Here is a 13084-nt window from a genome sequence, read left to right as displayed (position 1 = left end):
CGTTGTTCTCTTCAATAGCGCCACGCGTATAACCAAACCTACGCAGCATTAGGTATGTGCACACAGGTGTATACAAAGCCTCTCCCTCCTGCTCCGGCATCTCGTAGGTACACATCAATACATCGCCGACTCCAGGAGCAAGACAAAGTGAAAGCCCGTCCCGACTGGGCGTGCCCAATTACAGGCGCTAATGAAAACAAACCGTTACATTTGTAGTACCCGACGTCACCCCCCGTCCGCTCAATTCGTGCTGGGGACATCCTCCCGCGACACCTGTTTGATTCTGTCGGGCGACGTTTTCAAAGGTTCGACGTCCATTTGTCTATTTTGGACAGCACCGTGGGGGAAAGGACGAACACGTGCCCGTTCATTACGCCACCGCTCGCCGGGGAACTATCAATTTCCATTGCCCCGCCGATCTCTTTTAAATCTGCCTCTCTTTTTTTTAACTCCCCTCCCATGCGTCTGTTTCGGCTTTTACTCGCGCGCTTAATCGCACGGCAGCGCAATTAAATGGATTTAACCGAGTGCGGTACATTTCTTTTCGAGATACCGGGCGAACTTTTTCACTAACGCGATCTGTGATTCGTTCACCGCTTATTTAATATAACAAGCACGACCCGGTGCAGTGACCCTTTGGCTGATCACGGGTATCGTAAATTATATGCGCCATTGTCAGCTAATTATCATGAAATGTCTCTGGAGACTTTTGTTTGCCCAGAGGCTGGGGTCTCGATGAAAATTCTAGTCGATTCAAGGTTTAAATTTCCAGGAAAAGTCGGAAGGTCTCAAATATTTACAAAGATTACTTTAGAACATATCAAAATTGTTGGATGACTTCAAATGACTTTCTACATCCTTAGCAGACTATGTAGGATTTTTTTTATTGACTGCCCCTTCAATCCGTTTACAGTTCAGTGAACTTTTCTCTACATAGTTGACGTGCGATTGAAAAAAAAAATAAATATATTACTCAAAAGTTTATTAATCAGCAAAATCTGAAGCAGGGATCCAAGACAAAATTGAAGAAAAGAAGAAACATGGAAAGGATCACGGCAAACGGGGCATAAATAACAATTGAGGTTCGAACGGCGGCAAGGGGAGGGTTTACTTTGCACTTCAGCTTTCCGCGTATACATATACGCATACATGCTGCCGAGGCATGTGTGTACCTATATACACGTGAACAGGCGCGGCGTGATGAACGACTTTTCTTCCTCAACGTCCGAAGCTCCTCGGGAGCTCGGCTCTTATTTTTCCGCATCCATCTTGCAGGCTTACCTTTTCCCGATTTTCATTCGGCCCCGGGTACCCGCCTTCCCTTACGAACCGACTTCGAATGAGCCACCCATTGACTTGTAATTTTGCTCGAGAACTCGTTGGTATCATTTTTTGTGTGTGCTCTTTCTTTTTCGTTTGATGTGTAGTTAATTTTCTTCCGCTCGAAGGAAACAAAATACCGCGTACCGCGAGATTGAGGCTAGACTTGTTTCGAAATGAGAAGTTTCCCATGATGAATTTGTTCGAGAGCACGATGTATGTTTGAGAAAATTCTCTTCCAGAGGGCATGTAAAATACCTTTCTGTACTTTAAATTCTTGTACTTTCTTATCAAATGTGAATTGGAGTAAAATTTTTTACTAATAATTAAAAAAAAAATACTACGCATCGTATTAGTATTGGATGAAGTATCTTTATCAAAGAAATATATTTGATCTCATTATAACTTGATTCTACATTATAATAAAAATATGGATTATATTACAAACAGCAGTACGAATTTAAGTGTCTTGTTGTGACATGTCAAGATTTATATAAAAATTATTCCATGTCAATACTATTTGTGCTTCCTCATTGCAGTACAGAAAGAGCTGGTTTAAGTATAAATGTAAGGGTCAAATAACGAACACGAAATAAAGAAATAATTAGAGTAGTTAAGTACACGCAATATGCGGGACACATAACGTTTGTATTTTTACCAGTCTTATCTTACTAATATATAAAGCAAGAACGCTAAAACCGTTGTAATCGCTAACCGCGAAAACTACTGAACCGATTTTGCTGACATTTTGCACACTGATTCATGATACTTCCTAGATGGTTTTAGTATAGTTTTTATCTTAAAAAATTTAATAACATTAGCAATAAATGAGCTCAAAGTTTTGCAAAATACGCCAGATTTTCACTTTAGTTCAGAAAAATCCGCTAGGTGGCGTTAACATAAAATCGAAGCTACCTGCAACATAATTAAATAAGTGTGGTTGTAATAGGCCGGACCGTCTCGACAGTGATGTAGACGAGCTTCGACAGTACAACGAGCTGTATAGAGAATGCTGATGACAGTCTTGCAGCTGGGTATCCCGGTTACGGACGACACTCTTATCCAAGGGGGAAGGGACCTGGGTGTCCATTCACCCTGAATCTCGACGAGTGCGATCAAAAAAAAAAATTATACCATCCGATACCGTCTCTGCCACAATACCAGGAGACATATCTAGCCAGAGCACAATCTGCTCCAACTCCTCAGAGTTGTGTGGTAGTCCCACCTGGTGCAGTTAGAGAATTTGTGGCCACAAATGTGAGCCAGGGAAAACAGCTCTGAGGGGCACGGGGAGCCACAACAGCTACCTTCTTGGTCGTCGCGTCTCCAACGTGCTTACCCACATGTTTGCGTCTAACGATGAGCGGTTGGTTATCCGGGGAACGACCCAAGATGAGATATTCTTTGGTCAGCGGCGTACCTCCTTCCATCACAGTCTCTGTACATCGAGACTCCCAGAGTAAGAATCAAGCAACCCGTAGCCAGCTCTTCATCATCAGGAATAATAATAAAGAATAGCCTGGAAGTTTCACCACTGGCGCTTTTTAGGGCCATTATAAGTATTTACGTTCCCTACTTAACCATCAATTTCATCGGTTCTTTTTAGGATCCACCTAAGTGTAAACTACCTTGCCAACAAATACATTTTTATCACCATTTCCGGAAGCGATTCGTCGACTAAAAGACTATATCAACTAAAGACGGGCACTATGAAACCAAGTCAGCTATTCACTGGCAGACGTCACCTGCGGAGTTGTTTTCGCAAGGCTGGAAAACCCGGTGACCGACGACATTATACTACCCTCTCGACTCTAAGCATTCAACCAGGAATCACTGATCCTCTCCAAGGTCTGCGCTGGGAAAACCTATAACAGCTATAAAGGAAAAAAAATTGAGCCAACGGGACAGCCTCCACTGGACAAGTATCACTAACCAATCTCTTCATCTAAGACCACCAAAACAACTGAATCTGCAAATAAAAAAGGTGCTTTAGACACCAACGTCTTCGACGTTACACCGGGAGACGTTGGGAAAGAGCACTACAACTAGCCCCAAAGCTTCAGACTGTGTATTTTTTCTCCCGATCAGTCTGGGTCTTCAACAGCAAGTCAGAGAAGATCACCCTGAGGTCTCCAGGCAGTCACAATTGCTGTTAACTGCAGTCAAGAAAGAGTTAACTGAAGAAGCTCACCGGTCCTTTTTAGGGCCATCGGACGTCCAACTACCTTGCCAACAAATATATTAGAACTTAACAAAGTTGACAGAAAACAGCTTTTAGGGGTCACAAAAATTTTAAGCATGCCAAAAGTCGCAAGAGGGTGAATTGGAAGAAAAACTTCAAATGTATCTAATAAATACAATTTTGCTTAGGCGTCAAGAAACTGACGCAGAAAATTTATCGAGATTGAAACAGCAGCGTCAAAATCGAAAAATAAAGAGTCCATTACGTGAGAAATCAGCTTTTCATTGTACCCTCACAGCAATCTCTGAAATCTTTAAAGATCCTACTTCAGATTTTTAAATAAGTAGAAAATGTATTTGTGTTTTTGTGGCACTAAGAATGTAGGGTCTAAGATCCAGGACTTTGTTGCTCTGGTAATAAAGTTGTGAGATATGAGAAAAAAAAATTTTTTAATATAAATTTTTTGGGGGTTTAAAATCGTAACAGCTTTAAAAAATAGCCCTTTTCGTGAATTATACGGGAGAAACTGTAAATCAACGGCTTCTTATGGCCACCGATTATTTTATGGCATAAAGAATGCACGGTACTTTTTAGCATAATTATTTTTTTGAATTGTCACACCTTATTATTTTACCAAATAAACTATGTGGATTCCGAAAAAATATGTTTTTAAACAAGAAAATTTTTGTTCTGAGATGTGTCAGGAATATGTGTAAAATTTCTAACTGAAAACGTTTCACATTACATGTCAACACACTACGGTGTTTTATTTAGTAATTCTCGGGCGAAGCCGAGACGGGGGGCTGCTAGTATCTTATATTCCGAAAAATTATGTTTTATCGCAACAATTTAGTCCAAAGTAAAATGGGCTGGAAATAACTTTCAATCATTAATATGCTCTACAAACTATTGCCATGCTACTTATATTCTCATAATTATGAGTCAATCATTTTAGGACATGATAAATAGGTAAGTAGAATGGAGTGGGAATATTTATTTATCTGGATTATTATCATGTACCACAAAGGTTAGCCAGAAAAGAAATGTAGAAAAATAAGTATAAAAGGCGTTGTTGATGATAATTATTCAATTATTTTTATTTAAAATATTTTCACATAAATTATTTTTACTTACAAGAAAACAGGGAAAAGAATAAAAATTTCTTTGTTTGCCTTTATCCATACTTGAATTGAACAAAACACATATACGTACGAACGTATAAATATATTATATCCGTTAAAATTCTGCCATCGCTGTACAGTACATATAAAGTGTGTTCTCACATTAGTAAACATGATAATGTTCTATGTAAAGTCTTAACCGAGATCAAACACGTTAATGGAAAAAAAATTTCGCTACTATTTATTATTTGCTAACTGTTAATGTTTTTTCGATTTTAAATGTATTTTTTTATGGTATTGTTTCATCTATTATGCATAATGCTTGACAAACCACTTTTATAAAAGAATTTAATAAATAACAATCAAGCGCCATTCTTTTCATCACTTGAACAAACAATAATCACATGTTTCGCCATACTAATTATTCTAATCATATCATTATTGTTTTTTTTCTAAAATTTTGTTAATTAAAAGAGGACTTATAATACAACTATTCGAGGAAAATTACAGTAAAATGGGTGTACATTACATAATAGACAAACTGCAATAGGGTGAAAGAGTAACGATATAGGAGCATTAATAAGAAAAACGACAGGGAACGCCTTACAATAAATTACTCATAATAAATTACACATTTTCGCTCGAGAGTCATTTACTTTTTTTGCACTCTACGTATGTTCACTTAAATTTTTTTTTTTTTCTTTGCCTTTTTTTGTTTTTAATTCGAGTTCAGCCTCGAAACTCGTCAAGAGGTACACCCGACAACCTACTTACACGTAATTTCTACCGTACTCGTCCACTCCACACCAAGCGATCCAACACGATCGAAAAAAAAAAGTTTCCGTCTCGTTTACTTATCTAGACGAAAAGAAAAAAAAGAAAAACACGCTCGTTCCTTTTTTTTTATGTTTATATTCTACTTCTTTAACAGTCCGTGCTGACGCTACTGCTACTATTGTCTGTCGGTTGCTGCGGTGCACCGACGTTGGTTTCCGAGGGCTCGATGACCTCGAAACTTTCCGAGGACGAGGCCTCGCTCAGCGAGGGTGTCTCGAGTCCCGAAGTCGACACGACCGGGGCTGAGCTTTTCGTCGCAGTCGATCCTGCCTCGCTGCTCGCGGACGACGACTCCGTAGGTGTAGTGGTAGGCGTCGACGTTGTACTCGACGCTCCGCTCGATGCTACTAGGGCAGAAGAAGAAAGGCGCTTGCTTTTGTTTCTCAACTCGTTAGTGGCGATTGAAAATATTTAACATAGGGCATGTGTATACCTACATACTTATGTGCAAGTGAGGTTGAGAACAACTATATTAATGTAAAGGTAAAAAAAAAATTTTGAATCTCGCAATTATAAAACTAAAACTTTTTAATTTGTGGAGGATAAAAATGTTTGGGCTACGAAATCATTAAAATTATGGAAAATCGACCTGTCAAACTTTTTCTTCGGAACTAAAGCGCAGGTGATTAAAAAACCTAACACTCATGTATACTTACGCCTAAAAAAACGACTTTGTAATAACAGTAGTGCGCCACAGAATGTGAAATTGTCAAGTCAAACGAAACAGAAGTCAGTCGATCCAGTGTCCGTTTCGAAATAGATAACCGCGCGAAAACGCAAAACTCGATTACTTTTGCTTTTACACGAGCCCATCAAAACCGAAAACAAGATCTGAGGCAGACGGAAACGAGTCGAGCTGTAAACCAAGAGTATGAGGAAATGGACTCGCAAAACGACTAGCGACAGTGTTCTCGCTGGAATGAAAAATAATTAAAATCCGCGAGCGCCAATAGCAACATGCGCCTGATTGTTGCGTTTTCATCAAAGTGCAAATAAGGTATTATTTTCATGAAAATCACAACTCTACTCAGCAGTAGAAAAGTAAAAAGTCTTATGTAAATGGCGAAACGAACGGGTTAACGAGGGATAAGTTAATTTTGATATAATAGGATATTGTAAAAATATGTAAATGTTAAATGTACAAAACAATTGAATGTAAAGGTAACTTTGTTGTTTTATATCCCAGACATTTCAAACAAAATATTTAATTATTACATTTTAGAACTATTTTTAAATATTGTAAGAAGTTGTTTATTTAATATACATTTAATGATACAACCAAAAAAGTTCATGCGTTAGCAAAAGGTAGAAAAAAAGAAGATAAAATTTCATGATCATCACCAGTTCCAGTGGTACACGGATCTAATTCGGTAATTTTAAAATTTACTCACTTCTTAGTAACGTCACTAGCGTAACCCTTCTTTAATGTCTTTAAAAATGCATAGGACATGGGTATCCTGAAAAATGGCAATAAACTCGGACTAAAAAACTTCCTAGCTTACTGGAATCGTATGAAAATATTATAAAAACGCCATGAACTCTAGTTACATCGTTTATTCTATCAAACAAAATGTAACTGAAGTATGTTTGACAGGAAGAAAAAAAATTATAGAAGATCAGAAAATTTTAGACAGTATTAGTAGTGAATCAGTAAACCGAAAAAAATGGGCTTGTTTCTAGCATCAGATTGAAATCTATGAAATGAAATCTATTCAATATATAGGTATACTCCTATGGAAATCTTACCTGGGCACACTAGCGCCACCTGATGCTAGAAACAAGCCCATTGGATCTGTTCCACTCGTGGTTAATATTCGAGACCACAGTGGTCCTTCCCCTATTATCGCTGTGACGTGTACATGCCGTGTACATCATCAGTGAGGTCGTAACTAAATCACTTGGGCCTTAAAGCGCCTTTCCAAAACGTGATGGGAGCTCTCAGAAACCGAGTAGATCACATACCTACAAGGTGTAAAGACGCATCCATCTTACCATCATACCACATTTTCGGCGCACTTCTGTATTGCGTTTCACAGTCCGAGTTTTGGGATGCTACAGGTAGGGGTTGCATTACGGTGACGTTTTTCTATCGTGCCCCAAACGGAGGGAAAGATCGAGGCCAAAACATAACGCTCCACTCACCGCTCGTCGGTGGCTCGGGCTGTCGAACCTGGAACACGAACTGCGTGACACCGCCACCTAGATTCTCGATACGGGACAAATCGCTGATGTAGTCCCGCTGAGATGGGGCATCCTGTTGCCTCTGTTGCGAGCTTTGCTGGGCTCCCTCACCGGCCGGCGTCGTAGGCGGGGTCGCCGGTGGCTGCTGCTGGGGCGGCACTGGCTGGGCTGATTGACCATGATTCCGGTAGATCAGCTGCTGTAGCTGTGCCTGCTGCAGAATCATCGGCAGCTCGTAATGGTGAAAGAAGTAGATCATGGAGTGCTGAAATTGACACATTGAAAATTCGTTTTTATTATTATTATTATTATCATTATTGTTATTATTTTTATTATTATCATTACAATTTAACTAATACGTCGACTTTTTAATTTTGCAGCCATAGTACTACATATGAATAAGTTTTTTTATTAAAACTCAAGACAAGAAGAGATTTTTCGAATATTAATCACTCAAGTATCGGAGTCACTCAGAAACCTCAGAAATCGAGTGATTAATTCAAGCACGCATTCTTATCAAAAACTTTACTTCTCACGAGTTTTGCCTTATTTGACAACTTAAAAAGATCAGGTTTTAAGATGATTCGAAAAAAATCTCAAGTTACCCTTTGAAAGTATCTCTAAATTTTCTTATAAACCCATTCTGAGTCTTGTATGAGAGCATTCATGACAATTGTATGAAGTTAAAAACGAAAGCCTGCTTTAAAATATGTTACGTTTTCACCATAAATTATTGATCTTCAAACTGATACATAGTAGGATCTGTAACGATGCAAAATAGCCTCCACGTCCCAAAATGCTCTCGCTGATGCAACGTATCTCATACAAAGAGCATTCATTTTAAGCTTTTCCGAATTCGTTTGTTTTTTGAGAGCTGTAAGTATATATACGCTAAGAGGAGGAAAAGAGGACGCCAACGGACAACCAGCTGAGCTGCAGAGATACAGCAGCGCCAGCGAGAAAGGACAAGAAAAATACGAACGCGACTACCGGGGCACACAGTAACTGCTTTGTCAAGACTGTCAAGAGTGACTGCGATGGGAGATACGTGGCAGCAGCAGCGGCGGCGGCCATTGCTCAAGCGAGAGATCGCGAGTTAGTCTAGAGTAGGGTCTCGAGCTGTACCTACGCCTAAGCGCGAGCAGCGAGAGCAGTGCTCTCAGATGTGACTGGCAAACTTGCGGGAAATTCAAATTGGCTATATGGAGCAAGACGCAAAACCCCAGATAACTCGACAACATTTCATACACCACAACTTGATAAATTAATCCTAAGCTATTTAACCCAATAACCCAACGCGCCTAAAGACAGTATCACAAGCTTTACTAATTAATAAAATACAATAAACAATAACGCAAGCGCCAATCCCCACACAACCCGGGGCGCTTACTGGCCGCTTTGATAATTAATTGAATAAATAAAATAACACAAGCGCCAATCACCACACAACCCGGAGCGCTTACTGACCGCTTTGTTTTTTAAAATAATAAATAAAATAACACAAGCGCCAATCACCACACAACCCGGGGCGCTTACTGGCCGCTTTGATAATTAATTGAATAAATAAAATAACACAAGCGCCAATCACCACACAACCCTGAGCGCTTACTGGCCGCTTTGATACTTAATTGAATAAATAAAATAACACAAGCGCCAATCACCACACAACCCGGAGCGCTTACTGACCGCTTTGTTTTTTAAAATAATAAATAAAATAACACAAGCGCCAATCACCACACAACCCGGGGCGCTTACTGGCCGCTTTGTTTATTAATTGAATAAATAAAATAACACAAGCGCCAATCACCACACAACCCGGAGCACTTACTGGCCGCTTTGATAATTAATTGAATAAATAAAATAACACAAGCGCCAATCACCACACAACCCGGAGCGCTTACTGACCGCTTTGATAATTAATTGAATAAATAAAATAACACAAGCGCCAATCACCACACAACCCGGAGCGCTTACTGACCGCTTTGTTTTTTAAAATAATAAATAAAATAACACAAGCGCCAATCACCACACAACCCGGGGCGCTTACTGACCGCTTTGTTTTTTAAAATAATAAATAAAATAACACAAGCGCCAATCACCACACAACCCGGAGCGCTTACTGACCGCTTTGATAATTAATTGAATAAATAAAATAACACAAGCGCCAATCACCACACAACCCTGAGCGCTTACTGGCCGCTTTGATACTTAATTGAATAAATAAAATAACACAAGCGCCAATCACCACACAACCCGGAGCGCTTACTGACCGCTTTGTTTTTTAAAATAATAAATAAAATAACACAAGCGCCAATCACCACACAACCCGGGGCGCTTACTGGCCGCTTTGATAATTAATTGAATAAATAAAATAACACAAGCGCCAATCACCACACAACCCTGAGCGCTTACTGGCCGCTTTGATACTTAATTGAATAAATAAAATAACACAAGCGCCAATCACCACACAACCCGGAGCGCTTACTGACCGCTTTGTTTTTTAAAATAATAAATAAAATAACACAAGCGCCAATCACCACACAACCCGGGGCGCTTACTGGCCGCTTTGATAATTAATTGAATAAATAAAATAACACAAGCGCCAATCACCACACAACCCGGGGCGCGTACTGGTTGCATTGTTTGTTTGAAGAAAGCATCAAATGATAAAAAAAGTTTTACGCAACTAGAAAGTGCTCTTTATAGTTTTGTGATGGGCATTCGTGTTATTACTTTATAAATTTTATTACTTTTCAAAATCATCATCTAGCGCTCTGGAATGTGTGGTGATTGGCGCTTGTGTTATTTTATTTATCATATTAAAAAACAAAGCGGCCAGTAAGCGCCCCGGGTTGTGTGGTGATTGGCGCTTGTATTATTTTATTTATTCAATTAAGTATCAAAGCGGCCAGTAAGCGCTCAGGGTTGTGTGGTGATTGGCGCTTGTGTTATTTTATTCATTCAATTAATTATCAAAGCGGCCAGTAAGCGCCCCGTGTTGTGTGGTGATTGGTTCTTGTGTTATTTTATTTATTCAATTAATTATCAAAGCGGCCAGTAAGCGCCCCGGGTTGTGTGGTGATTGGCGCTTGTGTTATTTTATTTATTATTTTAAAAAACAAAGCGGTCAGTAAGCGCTCCGGGTTGTGTGGTGATTGGCGCTTGTGTTATTTTATTTATTATTTTAAAAAACAAAGCGGTCAGTAAGCGCCCCGGGTTGTGTGGTGATTGGCGCTTGTGTTATTTTATTTATTATTTTAAAAAACAAAGCGGTCAGTAAGCGCTCCAGGTTGTGTGGTGAGTGGCGCTTGTGTTATTTTATTTATTCAATTAATTATCAAAGCGGCCAGTAAGCGCCCCGGGTTGTGTGGTGATTGGCGCTTGTGTTATTTTATTTATTATTTTAAAAAACAAAGCGGTCAGTAAGCGCTCCGGGTTGTGTGGTGATTGGCGCTTGTGTTATTTTATTTATTCAATTAATTATCAAAGCGGCCAGTAAGCGCTCCGGGTTGTGTGGTGATTGGCGCTTGTGTTATTTTATTCATTCAATTAATTATCAAAGCGGCCAGTAAGCGCCCCGGGTTGTGTGGTGATTGGCGCTTGTGTTATTTTATTTATTATTTTAAAAAACAAAGCGGTCAGTAAGCGCTCCGGGTTGTGTGGTGATTGGCGCTTGTGTTATTTTATTTATTCAATTAATTATCAAAGCGGCCAGTAAGCGCTCAGGGTTGTGTGGGGATTGGTGCTTGCGTTATTGTTTATTGTATTTTATTAATTAGTAAAGCTTGTGATACTGTCTTTAGGCGCGTTGGGTTATTGGGTTAAATAGCTTAGGATTAATTTATCAAGTTATGGTGTATGAAATGTTGTCGAGTTATCTGGGGTTTTGCGTCTTGCTCCATATAGCCAATTTGAATTTCCCGCAAGTTTGCCAGTCACATCTGAGAGCACTGAGCGAGAGTTTCGGTGATTTTTGCGGGTTTTCGTGGCGAGAGAGAGAGAGAGAGTTTTCGAGAAGGTGCGTCGAGTGCAGTGCTCTCGAAAGTGGCATCCAAATAAGCGCGAAGTTCAAATTGGCTATGTGGAGCAAAACGCAAAAACCCACATAACTCAACAGAATTATCTAACATAATAAATAAATAAACCCCAAGCTATTAAACCCAAAAACCCAATGCTAATTAACCCAGTAACACGGAACGCCTACTGGCCACTTTTAAATTTAATGCTTTAAATAATAACAAAAGCGCCCATCACCACACGACCCGGGGCGCTTACTGGCCGCTTTGTTTATTAATTAAATAAATAAAATAACAAAAGCGCCAATCACCACACGACCCGGGGCGCTTACTGGCCGCTTTGTTTATTAATATGATAAATAAAATAACACAAGCGCCAATCCCCACACAACCCGGGGCGCTTACTGGCCGCTTTGTTTATTAATTAAATAAATAAAATAACACAAGCGCCAGTCACCCCACAACCCGGGGCACTTACTGGCCGCTTTGTTTATTAATTAAATAAATAAAATAACACAAGCGCCAATCACCACACAACTCGGGGCGCTTACTGGCCGCTTTGTTTATTAATATGATAAATAAAATAACGCAAGCGCCAATCCTCACACAACCCAGGGCGCTTACTGGTCGCTTTGTTAATTAATATAATAAATAAAATAACACAAGCGCCAATCCCCACACAATCCGGGGCGCTTACTGGCCGCTTTGTTTATTAATTAAATAAATAAAATAACACAAGCGCCAATCACCACACAACCCGGGGCGCTTACTGGACGCTTTGTTTATTAATTAAATAAATAAAATAACGCAAGCGCCAATCACCACACAACCCGGGGCGCTTACTGGCCGCTTTGTTAATTAATATAAATAAAATAACACAAGCGCCAATCCCCACACAACCCGGGGCGCTTACTGGTCACTTTGTTAATTAATATAATAAATAAAATAACACAAGCGCCAATCCCCACACAACCCGGGGCGCTTACTAGCTGCTTTATTTATTAATAAAATAAATAAAAGAAGAGAGAGACGTATGCGCGCGAGTCTAGCAGCTGCTGTGTTCTCTCAGGACGACGAGGTCTCCAGGTCGATGACTACGAAAGCCTTTGAGACAAGAAGAAGAGGGTAAGAGAGAGAAGAGAAAGAGTGAAGCCGTAGGACGAACGACCCGCTCGAGGACCGCGGACGACATCGCGCTGGGTTGGACTCGCGGACGTTTGACCAGGAGGTGATGCTAGAGAAAGAGAGAGTGTAGCGTAGACAGAGAGAGAGAGAGAAAGAGAGAAGTAGTGTGTGGGTTGACAAGACGAGGTGAACGAGAGACCGTGAGGTACATGCTTGGGGGTGCTGCCATTGTTCGCACGTTTTGTCGTGTGTGAGGGTAGATAGTAGAGTTGAGAGAGAAAGAGAGAGATAGAGAGATAGAG

At 40.0% G+C, this 13084-nt stretch overlaps 1 protein-coding gene across 7 annotated transcripts in view; it reads right to left on the bottom strand.

Moving 5' to 3' along the window:
* Positions 1-4625: 4625 nt before the first annotated feature.
* LOC106639386 (membralin) overlaps positions 4626-13084 on the bottom strand; it is a 112484-nt gene continuing 104025 nt past the window's right edge. For 6 of the 7 annotated variants that reach the window (XM_089597351.1, XM_014352976.2, XM_014352972.2 and 3 more), the window contains exons 12-13: positions 7603-7906; positions 4627-5804 (exon numbers count right to left, since the gene is read on the bottom strand). In XM_089597351.1, the coding sequence (XP_089453477.1) occupies positions 5548-5804; positions 7603-7906 (561 nt within the window). In that variant the 3' untranslated portion in view covers positions 4627-5547. Of the gene's footprint in view, positions 5805-7602; positions 7907-13084 lie in introns of all 7 variants that reach the window. The other variant, XM_014352978.3, reaches the window with a different exon arrangement.

Source organism: Copidosoma floridanum, unplaced genomic scaffold (genome assembly GCF_036245765.1).
Source record: "Copidosoma floridanum isolate Cflo_tuat_1 unplaced genomic scaffold, Cflo_Japanese_pri ptg000032l, whole genome shotgun sequence".
Classification (NCBI taxonomy): Eukaryota; Metazoa; Arthropoda; class Insecta; order Hymenoptera; family Encyrtidae; genus Copidosoma; species Copidosoma floridanum.
Note: the sequence above shows the minus strand (reverse complement) of the source record. Positions and strands in the feature narration are given on the sequence as shown.